The sequence below is a fragment of the Thermobia domestica genome, chromosome 11, assembly GCF_964235325.1.
Source record: "Thermobia domestica chromosome 11, izTheDome1.hap1.1, whole genome shotgun sequence".
In the NCBI taxonomy this organism is placed as follows: domain Eukaryota; kingdom Metazoa; phylum Arthropoda; class Insecta; order Zygentoma; family Lepismatidae; genus Thermobia; species Thermobia domestica.
In genome coordinates this window covers 65218394-65234464 of record NC_137464.1, presented here as the reverse complement: position 1 = coordinate 65234464, position 16071 = coordinate 65218394, and the positions used below count along the sequence as shown (strand labels likewise).

General features: G+C 35.0%; 1 protein-coding gene across 2 annotated transcripts in view; it reads left to right on the top strand.

Moving 5' to 3' along the window:
- Window positions 1-2539: 2539 nt before the first annotated feature.
- Window positions 2540-16071, top strand: part of tw (Protein O-mannosyl-transferase 2) — a 71617-nt gene continuing 58085 nt past the window's right edge. The window contains exons 1-3 of one of the 2 annotated variants that reach the window (XM_081730506.1): window positions 2540-2666; window positions 8024-8116; window positions 11498-11582. In XM_081730506.1, coding sequence (XP_081586632.1) covers window positions 11523-11582 — 60 coding nt within the window. In that variant the 5' untranslated portion in view covers window positions 2540-2666; window positions 8024-8116; window positions 11498-11522. Of the gene's footprint in view, window positions 2667-2799; window positions 3018-8023; window positions 8117-11497; window positions 11583-16071 lie in introns of those variants that run through there. The other variant, XM_081730505.1, reaches the window with a different exon arrangement.

The following is a 16071-nucleotide window of genomic DNA, read 5'->3' as shown; positions in this document are numbered from 1 at the left end:
TATGCCTGTATATTCTCCTACTATGGGAGACTCAATAGAAGAAGAAGAACATTGATAACAAACTAAGGAGCAGTTTACTAAGAGAACCAACGTCTAAACACAACAAAATCTGCATTTCAACGCAATGTTTGCAAAAGAATAATAAACATAAGGATACTTTAAATTGCCCTATTATAAAATTACATTATGAGTAATATGATTCGAAATTCACATTGAGCCTATTAACTTGTCTGTAACAAACAAGGTATGTTACAATGTGTCAAAAGCCTTTGATAAAGTATGGTTAGCAGGACTATTATATAAACTATACACCCAAGGTTTTCCAGATCGTCTTATACATTTACTACGTTCATACCTGACTGACAGAAAATTTCATGTATCTGTTGACGGTGTCAAATCCACGTCCCGATCTATCAAAGCAGGTGTTCCACAGGGCGCTGTACTTTCACTGCTTTTATATAATCTGTACACGGCAGACCTCCCGACCTTACCACATTGCTTTTCCGCAACGTATGCTGACGATACTGCCTTTTTTACAACCAGCAGCTCACTTGCACAGTGTTACATCTACATGCAACGTCAACTCAACGGCTTTCAGGAATGGGCAAGGCGTTGGAGAATTAAAATCAATGCAGACAAAAGCTGTGCTGTCATCCACAGTCGACGACACATCCGCGTCCCTCGAAATTTAACGTATGAGAACGCACACATTCCTCACGCCACACGCGCTAAATATCTGGGTGTGACATTAGATCATGGGTTAACGTTCGCCTCACACATCAAAGAAATAAAGCAACGAGCATTACGCAAAATATCAGCATTGTACCCCATCTTTCGTTGCAGTTCAATTTCTCATGAGGTCCGCGTGCACATATTGAAGATGATAGTTCTATGCATGCCCTGCCTGCATGCACTCTTTCTTATGCATGCCCTGCCTGGCAACATGCTGCTAACAGTCATCTTCAAACACTTGAAAGTGTGCAAACAAGAGCCGGTCGAATCATCACTGGTCACGAAAGATATACACGCAACAGCCAAGTTCTGGAAGATTTAGAGCTGCCTCCTGTTAAGGAAGTTCTACGGCATCTCCACTATAAGTTCTGGCATACTTTGCCAAGGCACATAAATCCAGCTATAGCTACCATAGGAACCAAATGCGCCCTACGGAACGTTCATCGCACGCCACGCCTTTAATATCTTTCCTTAGATCGTAATGACTTCAACATCAGCTACTCTGCGACAGTTGCAGATGTAGTCTCACAAACATAACAAAACAATAGTATTACCCAACAAGCCACCTGCACATCTGTATATATTCTTTCTACCATCTTACTCATGGAGTCAGGGCCTTCGGCCCGATACTCTACACAAAAATTCAACATTACCGTGACAGTGACCGTGCTTTTGTTTTCATCTTCTGGGTCGATAGTAATATCGACCGTATCAACTGCGACGTACCAAACGTCAGAACAGTTGCATTTTGAGAAACCCTTTTCCACTTCTTGGTCGAAGAAGCTCAAAACTGTGTGTAACCGCTGAGAGACTAATCAAGCCCAACTCAGCTGATATCAACGCAGTTGGCAAGCGTCTTCAGGCCCACTTAGACTACTATCCGAACGGGTGGTCTTCACATACCTTACCTTACCTACTACCTCTGGCGGCTTGACAAGCTTGAGAAATGTATCCTGGACCAGGTCCAGGGCATCCCGGATTACTACACGTAATTGTTCAGGGCCCTTCTATCCCATCAGCGAAGGGTGATAAGCGGAAGGATCGGCATGAAGTCAATCTATCTACTTCAGGAACTTCACATTTGCCATCCACTCCTATAAACACAGAACAAATCACGTATGCTTCAAACCAACCTCACACATTGAGTGAATCATCCTCTTCTTCTAATGAACTCATGTACTCAGACTTTCCGCCGCTCAAGGCACCTCCTAAACTATCGATTTCCTTCTAACGAACTATGCCGCTACATACCAGGATCTTCGTCAACTCTATTCATGAATTTTGCAATATGTTCCTAGAACTAACATCAAACAACTCATCCATACCAAGATGCTCATGTTTAAAGAACATATATTCCGTTTATACGGCATTAAATTTCCTCTAGAGAGCCATGAAGACGCCAATGCCCAGTTACCTCATATTTACTTTTGCTATAGAATGTCTGGATAATTAGCATCCTAATATAATTTAAAATGAGAAAATTATACAATTTTAGGATTTTAACAAATCGAATAGTTTACTACACATGCGTCATCATCCGTTTGATGGTCAACAAGTGGAGTTTTGCTGTCATTTATATGATCAGTCTCGAATTCAGACACAAATATTTTGACCCAATAATTCAGGCCCATAATAAAAATACAAAATATTTGTTATTATTTCCTTCCTTTCTAAAAATATATATTTACTAGAATTATTTTCTCGGAAGCCTGTATCTATAGACAATTTCCGCATTCAAAATTGTATCACTTCGGTTTCAGACGATACATGTTTGCAAGAGTTCAGGTGAACAATCCCAACATGTCTTCACATTAGCGTATTTTCGTGTGGCTTTACAATTCACAATCACATTTAAATCCAGTTCAGCGGCAGTCGTACTAAACCAATGTAACCCGACCCGAGACATGCTATTCAGTGCGAAAACGCCTATGGAGGTATAGTAGTTAGGTAGAATTACTTTTGCTGTAGAAACACACACACTGTTTTTAATCATTACTATTTACCGTAGAAAATATTATAGGAACTGGTGCTATTGATAACAACTTTAAAGTCTAATAACGAAATGCGAAACTTGTCACGTTGACAAACGAAGGAGTAGAAACGTGACGTAAACAGCAATAGTATGTGTATTATTTGCAGTAAAAGTTTTTAAATGGTTTTCTTGTAAGAAATTATTTGTAGTATGTTTTTATCATGATGGCAAATAATAGAATAGAAAATTTGATCCGTTCAAAGTCGAAAGAGAAAGAGTCGCCTTTGAAAAATGAAAATCAACACAGTAAAAGGTAAATTGAAAACTAAGATTTAACTGATTTCGGACAATCCTGTTATTCTATTTCTGTACTTAGCGTTATATATCAAGATTGCAACGGAAAGTTTGTACAATTCCGTGTATGCATTACTTGAGTTTTAAATAACAGTTGATATTAATTGCTTACTAAACGGGTATAAAGTAGGATTTTAAATAGATATTAATAATTTCATGGGCATATAATGCCATTGCTTTCATCATTTATGCTTTATTTTGTTGTTATACAATGATACTATGTATACCACTATTTGATTAGTGCTGCAGGGTAGGTTAAGGAATATGAAACCTAAGTGAGATTAAAATAAAATAAGACCATATCCTGAGCTAACCTAAGCTTTGGTATGCTTGGCCTTTTCTGTGGCGCAAAGGCCAGCTATTGTTTAGCTTCGGGGGGCCAGATTTTTAACCGACTCTTTTGCAATATTCTATTCACATTCGGTTAGGTTATATTAATAACATTTAATTCAGACAATATTGCGGAGCGAACGTTAGCGTGTGAAGGCGGGTTAGAGCAGCGCAGGGAACGTTGTTTTCTGTCTTCATTAGTGTTGGCCCCCATTACTGAACAATTAACCAAAGGCCAGTAATGTTTTGTAGGCATTTATTCCGTTAAGCTCCGCTAGTTAATATCGAGAAGAGTAAGAGTGGACCTTGGGCAGAACATTCATAAGAACCGACACAGTAAATAGCAAACGAGCAATTTCACTCCATTAATTTTAACAAAATGGGTCCATACTTCCCTAACCTTAAGTTAACCCAATCCTGTCCTACTTATTCCTACCTTGCGTCATGTCAACAACATGACAAAAACACTTGTTCTGCATAAAGTGCACTCAAAAATTACAAATCGCTTGCCGAAGACATTGCCATTTTTGGCTCATAGGTTAGGTAAAGTTATGTTAAGTTTAAGGTACTATCCTATGTTAGGGGGTATAATTATAGTCATCAAATATTATCTTCTCTTACCTTGGAAAGTATTTTTCAAGATAAGTGTCACATTACAGATACAGATAACCTTTAAGAGGTCTGAGTATAAAACACGAACGAGTTTAGAAAATCTAGCAACTTGCACTAGGTGACCGCTAAAAAGCATGAATGCCATTTAACCGAGTCAGGGCACGAGCGCAGCAGGAAGATCCCCGAGTAGTAAGAGTGCGGGCGCGGCAACATAATCGAGGAGAGGAGAAAAACACTCCATATGGCACAAAAATTCATGCCTTGCGTATGATACAACTTTGCGACACTTCCAGGATCACTTTCTACGCTCCCTTCATATAGCACTCTCTTCATTATGTTTTTCTTATGAAGTAAAATGCAGCACCTTTTGCATTGACAATCGAGCATGCTCAAAAAATGTTTCCTCTGTTATTTTTTTCCAATAACAATTTTTCATTATTGATTCTTATTACATTTGATAACGTAAGCTTTGCTACTTTTCTCTACCTTAACATCATTCCTACATTTTGGGCATTACATCCTTATTCATTGGTCTGTGTCTTTTGCGCACTTTTGACATATTTTGCTCATTCTTGGTATATAACTGCACAAAACTAAAGACTGTAAAATCACAGCCCGAACAGATATTTGCAGATATAACAGATTTATATAACAGATATCACCAATATTCATAAATATACAAGTTTCTGCGCTTTTCATATTCTATGACACTCTTACAACAACCACATTCACCAATCCTTCCAACTAAGTTTTGCAATTATCACGGTGGAGCTTAACAGAAATTAAGCCGTTTCGTAATATGTTTGAAAATATGGTTACAAGTGTGATCCCAGTTTTTTATTTATTTATTTTTAAAGCAAAGTTTAGTATGCCGTGTTTATGTGCGAGACGTTGCTAAATTAGATTGGCAGTTGCAAATGTATTAATCTTACGGTTGTTTACTTTCAGAATATGTTTATGTAAGGAATAATTCTTCACATATGAGTCAATATTTTTAGATTAGATTAGGATGGAATAAGATAGGTTATTGTAGTTCAAGCTCACACTTGCGGATTAAAACCCGTATTTGTAGTGCCAGCCAATCACATTTACAGGCAGATTCATTTCGTGGAGACTCAATGATACTATTGGATTAAGCTGGGCGTGCAGATTTACAATACACTATCATATTAAAAATGAAGAACAAACTTCACTTTTGTGCTCTAAATGATTCTCTAGGACATTTTACATCCTTATTTCCTTGGCACTTACTTAAATAATTTTGTACAGATTGGTAATGTGCGTGCAAATTAATGTGCTTCGTACGGGTATAAGTACACGTGCGGACGAATACAATAAAACTTGTTTTGCAGGAAGAACTAATCAGTGCAGAAAACAAATCAACATGTACTAGGTGGGGCCAGTGAAAAGTACGAATGCTATCTAACGACTCAAGGCAGGGGGGCCGCGCCGGGGTGCGTCCGTAAGGACCAGGCGCGTCAGCGAAAGATGGATGTGCACAGACGAAGATATAAAATAATAATAATAATAATAATAAACAGCGCACTTATATAGGTTAGCAACTTGTGACGGTTTCACACTAATAACTCTATACTTGTAAACATGAAATATACATTCTCTATATGGTGCTGAAACACTTCGTGTGTGGAAATTAATGTTACATTGTCGTCTTTCAAATGCACTCACTCATTTTAATAGTAATATGGCACTTGTAATAGTTTGACATTTTTAACCTTACGCTTGTAAACATAAAGTTACGGGTTTCTTACATTGTGCAGAAATGGTCCGCCATTGGAAATTAATATCTGAAACAGTCCTCTTTTATATGTATTCATTAATTTTAACCGCAAATTGCATTTTTATGACTACATATTTTAAATCTGCACCGAACTAACATTACCTAAATCTGTCTAACGTGTATTTCATACGTGAACAGGGTTAACGGTATTTGTGTAATATTGAAGCTCACATTTCTTCGCCAAAATAGTATGCTAGTCTAGTCTTTTTTTTTTTTTTTCAACTCACCAACTGTGTACAGGTTTATAATATGCCTGCAAACTTTATATATGCCAAAAACAATATGCCTACTTATTTACATGTGTCAGAAATAATATGCGTGCAAATTTATATGTCCTTTTAACAATTAAACTCATGAGGAAACCACGCCCTAACTTTTGTTATTACTGACATCTGTTCCAGACAGGGTCAGCGAAAACCATGGTTTTTATTGTAAAAAAAAAAAGTTTTTTTTATTTGAACCAGTTTTTTTGTTTGTTTGTTTGTTTAAATAATTTGCTCTATGTATTTACATCACGTATGGGCAGAAATAAGTTTGTTTCGCCTTGGTGTTATTATGCAACAACCAGGTTATGCTAGAAGGGGTCACATAAGCTTAAAGCGGAATCCAAACTGCTTCTCGGCTTACATCCGAGAGAAATTGTCCTCCATTTGAACTCGAAACCGGGACCAATTGGCCACAAATGCGATACATATGCCGACTCATTCACGAAGGACTCCTCATAAAAATACGTCATATTGATTTTTACATACTTGTTAATATAATTGTCAAGAATCATTTCAGAAGGACAAAAAGATAAACAATTTCACATGTGAAACCATTATACAGAATTACATATGGACAATTTCAAAATACTGCAGAGTACAGAAGATCTAATTTGGCCCAGGTTAGTTCACTACTATTTGTATTAATCCAAGGTAAAGAAGTGCGACAACTTAATTTGCATATCAATAAAAAAAAAGTGAATAAAGATACTAATTATTTGAGTCCACTTTTGCTCTGATCCATTTATACATAAATAAATACCAAAGATACTTCTGATGTCAATAAATGCCCCTCGTGAGGTTTGTATGACACCCCCCCCCTCCCAAAAAAAAGGGGGTCCACATTTCGATGTATTTTATCAATAGTAAACATTATTAAAACGAAACAATATTTAGAATTTTTCTTTGATTGCAATTGCATAACAATAACAATCGATAAAAAAAATCGTATTAAAAAAAGTTGCTTTTGTAGTATAATCTCTTTGAGTAATGAATGGGAACTTTAGGTCTGAGTGAAACGTGATAACCTACAAATGTGTGTTCATCAAGATTTTACGAACATTTTTCGTTTTATGGCTTAAACCAGTTGGTAAAAAAAAAAAAACAGCTGGCTTAAACCAGCCAACCCAAGGTTCCAGAGTAAGATTAGCTCAAGTGCCCGGGCAAATGCGTACATAGGAAACAGGCACATCAGCGACGATGAGTAGAAACAAAATGGAAGATACATTAAGAACCTACGCTAGATGGTCACTTTGCGTTACAATTACATAATAATTAACTACAATTTTTAACGTAGTTTCTGTTCTCTAATAACTTACGTGTTCTCCCCCACCATAAATAGGCTCCTGAAGCATCACTATTCGCATGTGAATTAACACATTTCATCAGCAAGTTTTCCGAAAGTAACCTCATATTCTTAATCTGCACCATAATTACTTGAGCCATGAAAAGTCGTATTACAAGGCCTCGATGGCTTAGTGGTAAAGTGCTTACTCTGGCGCATGGAGTCCCTGGGTTCTCCCGGTCCCTCCCACTTTCATCATTCCACTATTTATCATCACCGTCTCCTTTAAGCGTAGGACATTAAACTAAAGAAAAAGTTGTATTAGTGTATATACCAAACATTCCACAGCTTATATTAGTTTTTAGTTCAGACGGGATGTATCTGTGATACTGGTTGTCCACGTCAAGTTGAAGTAGACTTTAGTAGCCAGTTATTTTGTGTTATTCTTACACGTGTCTCCCAACATGAAAGGATTTGACAATTAAGATGGCGGAAAGATAAATCCACTTCTTTATGGTAGTGACAGTTTCTATACCATTATATTAAATATTATATGCACGGTCTGCGAAAACAGATATTTCGCTTATTTTCTTCATGGAATATTTTAGTTTATTTGATTACTCTTCTCATTCTTTCAATTCTGGTTTTATTTATTGTATTACTTTCTTTAACTTTAGCAATAATACATCGTGGTGGATAGCCTTTGGAATTGTGCTTCTCCTGACATCATGGACCAGATTTCACAAAGTGTCGGAGCCAGATCATGTATGGTAAGACTTTTCTGCATGTGTTTGGTCGAACATAAGTGAATCAGTAATGTGTCAAGTGAGTCCTATTTGACCATTTAACACTAAATAAATAAATAATTGCGTCTTTAGAATGTGGTATGTTTACTACGAGGTTACCATATCATGAACTTAACTTATCAATTATTTTAAGAGATTTGTGATAACAAGAACAAATCTGCATTCCACCTGCTTGCGAATCAGATTTTTGCATTAATAACCGACGTTTATTAAACATTTATTTCGTTAAATATTGACTATTTTCTGAAATGCTATTAGGTTTTAAGTATCATTTGTCACTCATTTTTCGAAAGTTTTTGTTGCAGTTAATTGCATTCTAATGCCAATTTGTCTCTTAGGTAAAATCTTTCAAAATTTTAGATAATTTAAAATAATGGAATTGAAAATTAAACTATGATGAATTTAGTGAATAGCTAAGCATGACATATTTGCACTACAGATATAATCAACGTCCAGTTAAACAATATCTAAAAATTTTATAAGCTGTGACACAACAAATTAACTCATGAACTTTGTAATCGTTACAAAATTTGGCTCATGCTTTATTGAGCATTGCAGTAGATAACTGTAAACATGCGAAAGTTCTCATGGGTGAATAAACGCTGATTGACTACTAGCACATTCTTATATTTGGAAAAAGCTCATTTCAACGCCAACAAAAACTGTAGGAGTATACTTGAATGGACGAAGTCAGTAGGGATTAAATCTTCCTCAAGTTCGGAAGCAGAGAACACTTTATTTATTCACTTAAGAAAGCCAAAATTAATTTTAGACAAGAGATGGTTAAGTGCTGAATGGGAAACAGTAATTTAAAAATTCTCACAGCATTGGCATAAGAACAAAAATATTAGCACGAGCTGGCAACCTTCCACTAAAGAACAAAAGAACGCACAAAGCGACTCCACCATGTTGCGCTTACATCACCAACATTTGATGTGTGATCGTTGAATTTAACGAAGTGTGTTCCAGCACCACTCTTCCATTTTATTCCCTAATGTTTTTTTCTTCTTCTTCTTTCTGCTTTTGTTCTCCGTACTAAGACTAGGGGAGAGTCGAAAGCTTGGAAGTACAAGTAATATGCAGGAGTTACAGAAATCTTAAGTAGAATGATATAATTCCTGATCGTATCTTTAAATTGTTTAAAAACGATTATGATGCTTGGACTATTAATTCAACCGCCAGAAAGTTTTGTCTTAGAATTCAATAAGTATGAGATTTCTTGCAAATTGTTTCATTTCCATTAGTACTTAATACTAGTATGATTTGAATAGTGGTGAAAATCCGTTTACTGGGAACAGAGCCCTAATCCCGACCCTTTGCTTGCTCTGCATATTTTTCAGCTTTTATATATATATATATATATATATATATATATATATATATATATATATATATATATATATATATATATATATATAGGGCTATATATAATACCATTATACAACGCAGAGAAAATATTAATAGTAATAATCATAATAATAGGATTTGCATGCGAAAAAAGACATTCACTACTAATACGCATAATTACTTCCATTTTTAATATCTTGCACTTCCCGTTCTTAAATTTTTCTTCTATTATTTCACACACTTCGTTAATCTGATGTGCAATAAGAGTTTCTCACGTAACGAGATGGCATGGTCAATAGTATAACCATTAACACTTTAAGTGCCAGTGCATGTATTGTATGCACTCTTGGTTAATCACTGGGAATCATGTGCGTATATGTTATACACACTTCACGTTTTATTTAATAGGCCAGTGAACACTGCTGGCCCCGGAGTAAAACATCTAATTTTGGAGCTTGGCGCTAAAGGTAATGAAAGTGTTAAAAATAAAAGATAATATTGACGTCACTTGGCAAAACGAATATAATCTTTAAGGAGTGCTGAATTTAAATTATATATTTTGTAACGAAACTTACTTCATTCATGAAATTACTCACCTTCTTTTATTTCTATTTCAATTTTACGTCAATATTTTTGAATGCTTCTCTCGGGCATTCATCCCCAGGAACACACATCGTCTTAAGTCATTTTTCAATAAGCTTTTCACATGTTTAGTTGTATGAATACAATGGAAATTATAATACACATATATAACTATTCTATCAATACGTACTAGTAAATTATAACCATCAGTAAAATTAGAGACAGATCTTAATTTCCTTCAATATTTAACAAAAATTATGGATCTACGTGTGAAGTTCAAATACATAATTAACAGTAGTCTTGAAGCAAAAACGGAAGTATGTGCGTTGATGAATGCGACTAATTGTTATTAAAATTAGATTCAGTGGACATAGTTGATATATTTAGTTGTATTAATTTAGCCATTTCGTGCTTACAAAATTGGCTTAGGAGTAATAAATTTAACGATCTAAAAATATATGAAATGACTAAAATTCTTACGATATGCTGACAAAATAACGGTTTTAAATTTGAGAACAGCTGCTATTGGCAAAGGGAAGGTTTAACCATGGGAAGTCCTCTATCACCAGTATTGGTTAATATAGTGATAAATCGTTATGAAACCTACATTTTAGATAATTCTAAATTGAAATATATTGAATTAAATATAAAGTATTTTCTCTGTGCAGACAGTTTGTTGATAGTTTAAAAGAATGATGACCAACTTCTTTTTCTTTTAAATGAGGTAGAGCAAATTGGTTCAAAAATAAAATTCACGTACGATTCGATTAAGAAATTCAAACTGAAGAAATAGATTGACCAATAACACAGAAATGTGCAACATCAATTGATTTCACTTCTTGAATAGTTTAAATTTTCTGTAATGAGTAACGTATTTAAAATTATGTTCAATAATGTTGTGCTATGCCAAATTCGGTGTTTTCTGTAATACCAGAATTTAAAGAATGCCTTCAAAATAAAATAATAATAATAATAATAAAAACACTTAAGGCCACCAATGCCGGGAGTTTTGAGGGAAAGAGGAAAAAATCTGGTTTCCTGCCAATGTAACTTCTCTCATATAGCATGCTGGAACTGTCAGTGACGGAATTTAACATTATGTGGTTTGAAACTCAATCCTGTTGTCACTTATATATTACACTTTTTTTTTTTTAAATCAATTTATAGTATTTATTGGAATAAGAAAATTGCTCCAAACTCATACGAACAAAGTTGTTAGTATTGTTTCTAGAGACATTTCCGGTTATTTCTTAATAAAACTGTACGTAAAAGTTTAAATTATTGTTTAAATTTATAATTCTACCTGGTAAATTTTAATATGTTAATGTTATTCATTAAATATATAAAGATAATTGTATACAGCGTACATTTTTTTCATTTGCTTTATTCTAAAGAAAGAATTTTTATTTGTTACAGTTGGGACGAGACCCATTTTGGAAAGATGGGAAGTTGGTATATAAACAGAACATTTTTCTTTGACGTTCATCCACCGTTAGGCAAGGTGAGTAACCGCAGAAAATTATTACTAAAACAAAGATTACAGTCTCATAAGGATTGTATGTTTTTTATTTGTAAGCTTGTTGAATCTGAACGAAAGTAGAAAAAATTCACAATTTGAATTAATGTGGCGTGTTTTTTTTTTTTTTTTTTTTAACTTAGTTTAACCGAGCCTTATTTAACCCTTCCTTGAACTCAGGATGTATTTGTCAACCACCCAATGCACTGATCTCTTAAACATATATTATCTGGGCTTGAAAAAAATACCATATTCAGCGTATTACATCTATCGCTAATCAGAAATAATATTGTTGGAAGTTGAATACACATAACCGAGTTGAACCTAAGTTATTTGCTGTTCACGAGCTAAAACGCAGTTATTATCATCATCTGGAATAAGCATTATCAAACAATAGAGGCGAGGATCATTGTTGATAGGTATATATATATATATATATTCAGCTGGGCTTGTCGCCACTGTGGTGCGTAACGCGGCTAAGTATAGACTAGTGTGATATGGGTGATTTTTTTTAAAAAATAAAACTAACAGATCTGATTTGTTTATAGAACTTATAACTAAAGTCTGATTTTCATGCTGTTTGTGGTGAACGATCAAGGAAGAATAGAAGTTTATAGGACTAAGTATACTAGTTTAAATTCATCACGAATAATACAGGGAACGCCTCAAGTAAATACCTATCTGTGTACCTTACAAATGGAATAGACCAACGGATTTTGAAGCGGGATTGAAGAATAAAATTAAAGTTAAAAATTAAATGTTAGTAGTAACGCGCATAAACATAAAAATTAAAATATATACACTATCATCAATGGAGGAAAAGAGAGCATATAACATCTTATCTTTAAAGATATTAAAATGTGTGACTCCTTCTGTAGGCTAAGTCGGACACGACGTACCATATTGACTATACCTGACTTCTTTTAATATGGGTGCCTGAAGGGAAGTGTGTACAGAAACAACCCAACAACCGTAGAAATGTTGATGCAGAACATAACAATTGGAATTGCGAACGTTAGCCAGGAAACATTACCTTTATCAGCCACCAACATCGAACGGCATGTTCGACTTTGCCTACAGGAAGAAGGCAGACATTCCAACATCTGTCAAAGTAAGATGTTATGTTCCTTCTCTTGTTTCAATAAAGATAATGTAATGTAATCATTTTTATATTTATGCGTGTTACCACTAATAGTTATTTTTTAAATTTTAATTTTTTTTTTTTTTTCAATCTCGCTTCAAAAATCCAAAAGTCGGTTCCAGTTGTAAGGTACATTAATGGCTATTTGCTGTGTTTCTTCAGGTATCTATATTGTCCGGGATGAATTTAAACCAGTAAACATATTTCCATAGATTCCCCATCCTTCCTTGATCATTTGACGAAACAAAGAATGAGTATTAAGTTACGCGCATGCATTGGGAAATCTGCAAGGGAACATTTGAGAAGTTGCAAAGGTTTATAAATTGGGACAATTGCCTTTATTGTTGCCGTGTCTTAAAGAGTTTAGTTTACCAACCCTAACTCCTTTATATATTCACTCTGTCTATCGTGTATCCATCCGTCCGGGAGACGAAATCTCGGAAGAATTACGTGATGGATCACCATCAAGTTTGGCCACGATGTAGAGGATCAAAAGTTAGGAATCGAATTCTTTTGATGAAGGCGATCCGACGATATGGTCCCCTATGTATTCCCATAGGGAGCTATTATAGATGAATTGCCCCTTGGCAGTATGCAATTCAAATGCACCTAAACGTTAGGTTAGTGTTCTAACCAAACTCTCTCACGCTGTGTACACGTTGTGATGTTTACTCCTTAGGATGGTAATCCAAGTAGAGAAAACATTACAGTAGATAGTCATTAATTGAATTTTTCTCCCGAGCGTTAACGACAAAACAAGTTATCACAAAAGTAATAGCTTTTTCCACCGCTAACTACACATAGGCGAAAATTCAAATAACAACCTTAAACTTACTAATAGGACAAAATTTCAGCATCATTTAACCTGAAAATTAATTACACACTTCAAAGATTCTATCAATATATATTGCACCATGCATGTCAAGGCGAAGAACATGAGGCAGCACTTCACAGGCACAAATAACGTCAATGATACACACAAATCGGAGTTTATCTTTAATATTAATTAGGATACTTACATACCTTTGAAGGACATGGACAGTTTATCTTAATATAATGTGTAGATGGTTACATAATTTTAAAATACAAACAGATACGATTTTTCCACGCTTCTTTTATATTAATTCATTGCAGCAGTGCTGATAGTGTGCTCTCCTTCTCCCCACAGTAACGCGCCTAATGGTGGCTGCCTCACGCAGTTTTTCTCTTGTTCTCGCGGTTTGCGCAAGCTCCACCCACCAAAATGACGTAATCAGGTAGGGCTGTGATTGGCTGCCGCTGGTTGCCAAGGCCATTGGCTGTTTCGTCTGCTGGATGTTACTATCCGTGCGAGAATGCATAGCGCTGGTGTAAATATAGCAGCCTTTTTAAAATAAAAGGAAATTAAATTGTCTGAGCTGAGTACACCAAACTAATGCACAAATAAGTTTATTACAACGTGACACTGCTAATTGTTAAAACGCATAACAGATTCAGTGCCGAAAGGGAGTCTGTGGTAAATGATGAGCGCCCAACTCCAAGGAGGTTTGCACAACAACTGAAATGATTGACAAAGTTCGGATTATAATTTTGAATGACCAAAATGCAAGTCTCAGGATATCAAACTTCGCTGAGTTGAAAGGACACTGTTTATCAAATACTAACGGAGGATTTAAAGAAACGGAAGCCATGTGTGCGTTTCGTGCACCGTTCTTTAACGGAGAACGAAAATTAAAAAAAAAAAAAAATCATCGCCAGGAGTTCATGGCTGTTGCTGAACATTATTACAGAGGATGAAACAACATTTTTCAGTACTGTTTGGGAACCAAACGGAAAAGTGCTGCGAGAAAGTATGCTGATTTACCCCAACTGTAAAAAATTCACTAATCAGAATCGAAAATTGGAACACGTTTTAACGACAATAAAACAATTTTTCACCGGTAATTTGTAGCCCATGACCAAACTGTCATTGGGGCCTTTTATGCGGAAGTTCTGAACCGTCTACTGTGAAGAATCATGCGTGTGAGACTGGATTATCGGAGTGGCCTGTAATGAAAGTGTTGCTGTTGATGCCCCAGCACAAAAGGCAGTGAGTGTTCGTATGTTTTTGGTGTAAGAAAGTATTTGTATGTTACCAACCCCGCGTGCTCGCCAGACTTGTTGTTTGATATTTACACAAGGCCATATGGGCCTCTCCCGGGGCGGCATATTTTAAAAAATCGAGTTTAAAGTATGGTATGTGAAAAAAAAAAAAAAAAAAAGGCGTTCCGCAAGGGAGAAGTTTAAGAGAGTTCTATACTGATAACGATGTTGGTAACACAATACAGCCGAGTTTTGTTGTTGTAACACTACCGAAACTAGAAGCTGAGGCTATTGCTATTGGCTACCAGTGTAATTCGTGCATTTGGTTCTCTACGCCCCGCCCCGTTTCTGGTTGCTGAATGTAAGCACACGGAGCCGTATTGTTTGGGTCTACTGTCCACTATGTACTGAATCGTGCAAAGCTCTGTGTGGATGAAGGAGGTTTCTACTTTGAATAAACTTATAACTGTCCGTTTTTTTTAGGGTATTGAAAAAAAAAAAATCAAGGTTATATTAGATTTAATGTTCAGGTTGCATTAGCTTTAGCAAAAGAAAAGAAAGACACAACGATAAAGCTATTATTTATCATCAGAAGTTTTCCAAATTCTTGTTTTGTGGCCAACCAAGAAATAAGGGTTAACATTGTTCAGCTTAATATATATATATATATTAAGAAAATAAGCAATTAGAACTATCTAAGTTCAAGTTTATAAATTGCATTTGAAATCATAAAGTCAAATTCTCAAGACTAGTTTATTTGTGCCATTAATTAACGATTACATAATAACAGATTTAAAAAAAAAATTGTGTCATTAAACATTTGCCTCCATCATGGTATCTCAAAGATACTTTACCAACATCTTATATGGAAATATGTTATCATAATGGTTTAACATATTCGTATTATCAAACATAATTCTCAACATTGATACATATAGGAAATTCTTAATACTAAAACAAAATCGGCGATCCATCCTCTCTATTTCTATATTTCTAAATAAACATCTTAATCAAGCGTTCATTCTTTATAGTATCCCTGTCGTATATCAAATGAAATACAAACATAGGCCATATCATTACTACTACAACGTCAATCTTTTAACTTAAAGTGAATAAGTAGCATTATCACTTCACATTAGCCTATTCATCATTTTCATAATACATATAACGTGGAAAACACTGCTATTAATGAAGAATGAAATATTTACAAATGTATAGTGAGTGAAAGAGAGAAAAAAAAAAAAATCTACTCGACAGGTTCAAATATTGAAA